Raw genomic sequence first — 5,617 nt, 5'->3', positions numbered from 1 at the left:
ACCTACTAATTCTCTGCCTACCGTTCCTGGAATCATCAACAATGGAAACATCACAAGTCCACCTCTCAATCAGCTGCTAAATCAGGTGACATCCATAAAGATGGATAGGTCTAATTTTCTTCTTTGGAAAAACTTAGCTTGGCCAATACTTATAAGCTACCGCTTGGAAGGCTTCTTAACTGGAGAAAACCCCTGCCCTAGTCGTTTCTTAGTCAAACAAACAGATGAGCGTTCTGGTGAAAGCTCAAGTGCTGATCCAAGCCCTGCAACTTCAGTAGAGGCTACCCTGCAACCTAATCCATCCTATGAAGCTTGGATAGCCGTTGACCAACTGCTCTTAGGTTGGCTTTATAATTCCATGAACCAAGACATTGCAACATAAGTCATGGGGCATCAAACAACAAAGAAGCTATGGGAAGATGTCAAAGAACTTGTTGGAGTTCAGTCAAGGGCTGAAACTGACTACCTCAAGAGGATGTTCCAACAAACTCGCAAGGCAACCCTGAAAATGAGTGAGTATCTAACATTGACGAAGAAGTATGCTGACAATCTTGCTTTTGCAGGTCCACCAATGTCTCCTCCTGACCTCATATCCCAAGTGTTGTCTGGCCTCGATGAAGAATACAATCCGGTTGTTGTAGCAGTGAAAAGTAAAGGCACAACTAGGTGGTCTGATCTTCAATCTGACTTGCTATCCTATGAGAAGAGACTTGAATATCAGCTGGCAATCAAGACTAACATCACCGGTATGACTAATGTGTCCATTTCCTCAAACTCACCCTCAGTTAATGTAGTGCAAAACAGTCCCAGCACTCTATCGAATCCTTATCGAAACTCCTATGGGAACAATCAATCCTCAAACTACAGAGGTGGGGAGGAAGAAATAAAGGGCGCGGTCGATGGAACAATGCCTCTACAACCAGGCCTACCTGCCAAACTTGTGGAAAGATAGGCCACACAACTGATATCTATTATTTCTGTCTCTTATACACATCTAGATGTGTATAAGAGACAGAGTTAATGTAGTGCAAAACAGTCCCAGCACTCTATCGAATCCTTATCGAAACTCCTATGGGAACAATCAATCCTCAAACTACAGAGGTGGAGGGGGAAGAAACAGAGGGCGTGACTGATGGAACAATGATTCTACAACCAGGCCTACCTGCCAAACCTGTGGAAAAATAGAATACACTGCTGATATCTGCTATTTTAGATACAATAAGGACTTCAATAATCCTCGACAGACACACACTCGAGTTGAATCCACTCAGCTCTTATCCTATAGACATCAAGAACAACAGACCTCAGCCTTACTTGCTCACTCGATAGCTGCCTCCCCTGAGACAGTCGCTGATCCCAATTGGTATGTTGATAGCAGAGCTTCAACTCATGTCACTAGCAGCCCCACCTTCCTTCAATCCTCCTCAAGCTACTCAGGTACTGATAAAGTAGTTATTGGTAATGGCTTTCCCCTTTCTATATCTCGGTCTAGACACTCCAATCTGCATAATAAGAATGGTGTTCTATCTCTACTAAACATATTATATGTGCCTGCAATTACCAAAAATCTAGTCAGTGTATCCAAATTAGCCAATGATAATAACATTGTGGTTGAATTTCATGCTGATTTCTGTGTGGTTAAGGACAAGGCCTCGTGGGTAGCTCTTCTGACCGGACGGCTTAAAGATGGACTTTACATGTTGGACAGTGTCAACCAGCTGCTAAATAATGCACCTCATACATTAGAACCCTCAAGTGCTAGCTTGACAACTTGGTTCAATCAGTCTCCTTCACATTCTGCCCTTGTAACCAGCACTACTATCTCTAAGTTACTTCTCCATAGGCGTTTAGGCCATCCATCCCCTAAAATTTTTTCTAAACTGATTAGTGGATATAATTTAAAAAAAGTTCTTAATGAAAAGTTCTTTTGTGAAGCTTGTCAATTTGGGAAATCACACAACTTAGCTTTCTCTGATTCTCTTTCTTGTGCTAAACGACCATTTGAACTGGTGCATACTGATCTCTGGGGACCAGCCCCAATACTGTCAGCAGATGGATATAGATATTATGTCATATTTGTGGATGACATCAGTAGATTCACTTGGTTTTCCCTCTTAAACAAAAGAGTGATACTACAGCTGCTTTCCAATGTTTCCAAGCCCTTGTTCGAACACAGTTTAATAAAACCCTTGGTAGCTTACAAATGGATGGAGGAAGAGAGTATCAACCTATTGCTCATATGTGTACTCAACAGGGAATCCACATACGCATGTCCTGCCCCTACACAGTAGCTCAAAATGGCCGTGCTGAGCGTAAACATAGGCACATTGTTGAGACGGGCTTGACTCTTCTTGCTCAGGCTAAGATGCCCTTGCATCTATGGTGGTATGCCTTCCAAAGTGTTGTCCTCCTTATTAATACTTTTCCTTCTTCTGTTCTTCAGGATATCAGCCTTATGGAGGCTTTGCTTGGCAGCAAGCTGGACTTGTCATCTGTCAAGGTGTTTGGTTGTGCCTGCTATCCAAATCTCTGACCCTATCAGGCTCATAAGTTTGACTTCCACATCAAACGGTGTGTGTACCTTGGTCCTTTACCCATGCACAAGGGCTACCGTTGTCTCACTGATAATGGGAAGGTTATTATCTCCCGCCATGTCATATTCAATGAAGAAGATTTTCCTTTTCAAACTGGCTTTGCAAGTGATCAGTCCTCAAGCACTCCCAGCTCAGTTCCTCCAATCACTACCTGGTTCCCCCTACCATCCATAAATTTGCCCCTACCTTGTCACTCACTTGTACCAAACTTTCCTCACACACCTCAAGTCCCAAATCACTACCCTGATCCCTCTTCGAATCCTACAACCCCTCATTCCAGTCCATCTTTACCCTCTGCAAGCTCTCCTCGAGTATCACCACATCCAATCTTTTCCTATTCACCTAGTCTTCCTACAGCTTCACCTCCCACACATCTTTCCCACAGTCCTCCTTACAACACCAACCACCCCTTGCTCAGTCACTAACAGGCATTCATCCTATGATCACTAGAGGCAAGGCTAGTGTCTTCAAGCCCAAAGTCTGGTTTGCTAAACTTGTCACTGATCTTACTCAGGCTGAACCACACACTATCTCTCAAGCCCTGTCAGTTCCACAATGGACATAGGCCATGGTTGAAGAACTTACAGCCCTGCAGCGCACAAACACTTGGATTCTGGTCCCTCCTACCCCTGACACCATTGTTGTTGGCTGCAAGTGGGTCTACCGATTGAAACGTGATGCTCAAAGATCTATCCAGTGGTATAAAGCACGCCTTATTGCCAGTCTTTCACCAACAACCTGGTTTTGACTACTTCGACACCTACAGCCCTGTTGTCAAGCCCTCTACCATCCGAATCATCCTTACATTGGCAGTGTCAAATAGCTAGCCACTTCATCAAATAGATTTCAACAATGCCTTCCTCAATGGCACACTCAAAGATACTGTCTACATGTCTTAACCCCCTGGTTTTGTAAGTTCAACTCACCCTCACTATGTCTGCAAACTTAATCGAGCTATCTATGGCCTTAAGCAAGCCCCTTGAGCTTGGAATGATGAACTCAAAGGATTTCTCTGTCGAACAGGCTTTAAAGTAAGTTCACTTGACACCTCTTTATACTACATGCACACCACATCCTCCATTACAATGCTTCTTGTATATGTGGATGATCTCATCCTCACAGGCAGTGATCCAACACTTATTGATCATCTTGTTTCCACCTTCCAAAAACAATTCTTCTTTAAAGACCTAGGAACACTCAGTAAGTTCCTTGGCATTCAAATACACTATACACCATCTGGCCTTCACCTTCATCAAGCTCAGTACATCACTGATCTGTTAGCCCAACTAAACCTCTAGCATGTCAAGCCTTGTCCAACTCCTGCTGGCCGTGGCACTTTGCTATCAACCAATGTAGGTAAACTTCTCTTTGATCCTTTTCCCTACCATAGCACAGTTGGTGCTCTTCAGTACTTAACTAATACCCGACCAGACAAAGCATTCATTGTCAATAAGTTAGGCCAATTTCTCCAAGCCCCCACTGTTGGTCAGCTGTTAAAAGAGTGCTTCGTTACCTAGCTAGAACAACTCACCTTGGACTCACCATCAACTCTGATCCACATCTTACCATATCAGTCTACTCTGATGCTGATTGGGCTTCAAGCCTTGATGATAGAAAGTCCACTGCAGTATACTATATTTACCCCGACTCTACCCTCATTTCTTGGTCCTCTAAGAAACAAGCTACTGTGGCACGGTCTAGCACAGAGTCTGAGTACAGAGCCCTTGCTCATGCTGCTACTGAAATCATATGGGTGTGCAACCTTCTCACTGAAATTGGCTTATCTCTCCAATAGGAATTCCAGTCCTCTGGTGTGATAATATGGGAGCAGGTGCATTGGCCGCCAATCCTGTTTTCCATGCTCCAATTAAACACATCGAAATAGATGTCCATTTCATTCGAGATCTCGTCCTCAGTGATCAACTCCATGTGAGTTATGTTCCGTCCATAGAACAGCTTGCTGACTGTCTAACTAAAGCTCTCCTAATTCTAACTTTTTCCTATCTGCGAAGCAAGCTCGGCCTAACTCAGTTACACACTCGCTTGAGGGGGGATGACAAAGATAACACATCAACCCCTATGGAAAACAAAGAGGGCCAACGTAGAGCCTACACAGCAGTCACCGTAGACTCTTTCTCTCCTCAACAAATTCAGGTGCAACCAACTGATGCTCCTTCACCTGCATACAAAAAAGGACAGAATTAGTTTTCATAATATTCTTTTTTCCTTCTTTGTCGTCTTATACATTCATTTGGTGTATAAATTCACCATTCATTCTTTCTTGTAAATATATAGAAGAAGAAGAACAGTATACAATATATTGAAAAAGAGAAGAAGAAGAATAACATACCTTCTCGGCAATATCAATCTCTCTGTCTCTCCCTTACTCTTCCTTTTCAAGCTTTCTGACTATTTTATGTAACAGATGGCCCAAAACTCTTCCTAAAATCAAGAGCGAGTTCTTCTTATCATCGTAATCTCTTTGTTAGAAATGATCTAGAGAATATTATTTGAAAAATTATCAATTTTGTTTAGTTCTATATTTTATTGGACTGATAGAATGGAGGGATGAGGCCTTGCAAGATGAGCAGGGAAAATCAAGAGGAAAAAGAGAAAATTAAGCGGTAAGAAATAAAAATTTTATTATTTATAATTCACAAAATATTATTAACTAATTTTTTTTTATAATGTATTTAAATAAATGACTTTTTTTTCTTATACCATTGATTTATTACAATGACGTGGCCATTTCAAAGAATTTTCATTTAAAAAAAGAAGTATCGGAAAGTTAAAATACAGAAAGTAAAATAATATTTTAACCATTAAAAATGTTGTCCGACAGAGTCGATGTCAAAGGCAGTAAGCACATGAGAGCGCGTGAGTCTCAACCGCTCTTATTGTCGGAAATTTTCTTTCTTATATGTCGTCATGCAATAGAACTGGCGAGGCGGCTGCACTCATAAAAAAAAACCTATTGTTTTTACATTTTCTTTATTTTTAATATATAAATATTGTTTTTTAAA

The 5,617-nt window shown here is 41.6% G+C and overlaps 1 protein-coding gene across 1 annotated transcript; it reads left to right on the top strand.

The window, feature by feature from the left end:
• The first annotated feature begins 385 nt into the window (after positions 1-385).
• LOC120067610 lies at positions 386-952 on the top strand. Its single transcript, XM_039019153.1, has one exon. It carries the CDS (start codon positions 386-388, stop codon positions 950-952), a length of 567 nt encoding a protein of 188 aa, XP_038875081.1.
• Positions 953-5,617: the final 4,665 nt, after the last annotated feature.

This window comes from Benincasa hispida, chromosome 12, assembly GCF_009727055.1.
Source record: "Benincasa hispida cultivar B227 chromosome 12, ASM972705v1, whole genome shotgun sequence".
NCBI lineage: Eukaryota > Viridiplantae > Streptophyta > Magnoliopsida > Cucurbitales > Cucurbitaceae > Benincasa > Benincasa hispida.
The sequence above is the reverse complement of the archived record's forward strand: the minus strand, read 5'-3'. Positions and strand labels throughout refer to the sequence as shown.

Excerpts from the sequence above, each read along its gene's own strand:
- LOC120067610 (XM_039019153.1), top strand. The coding sequence starts at position 386 with ATGGGGCATCAAACAACAAAGAAGCTATGGGAAGATGTCAAAGAACTT.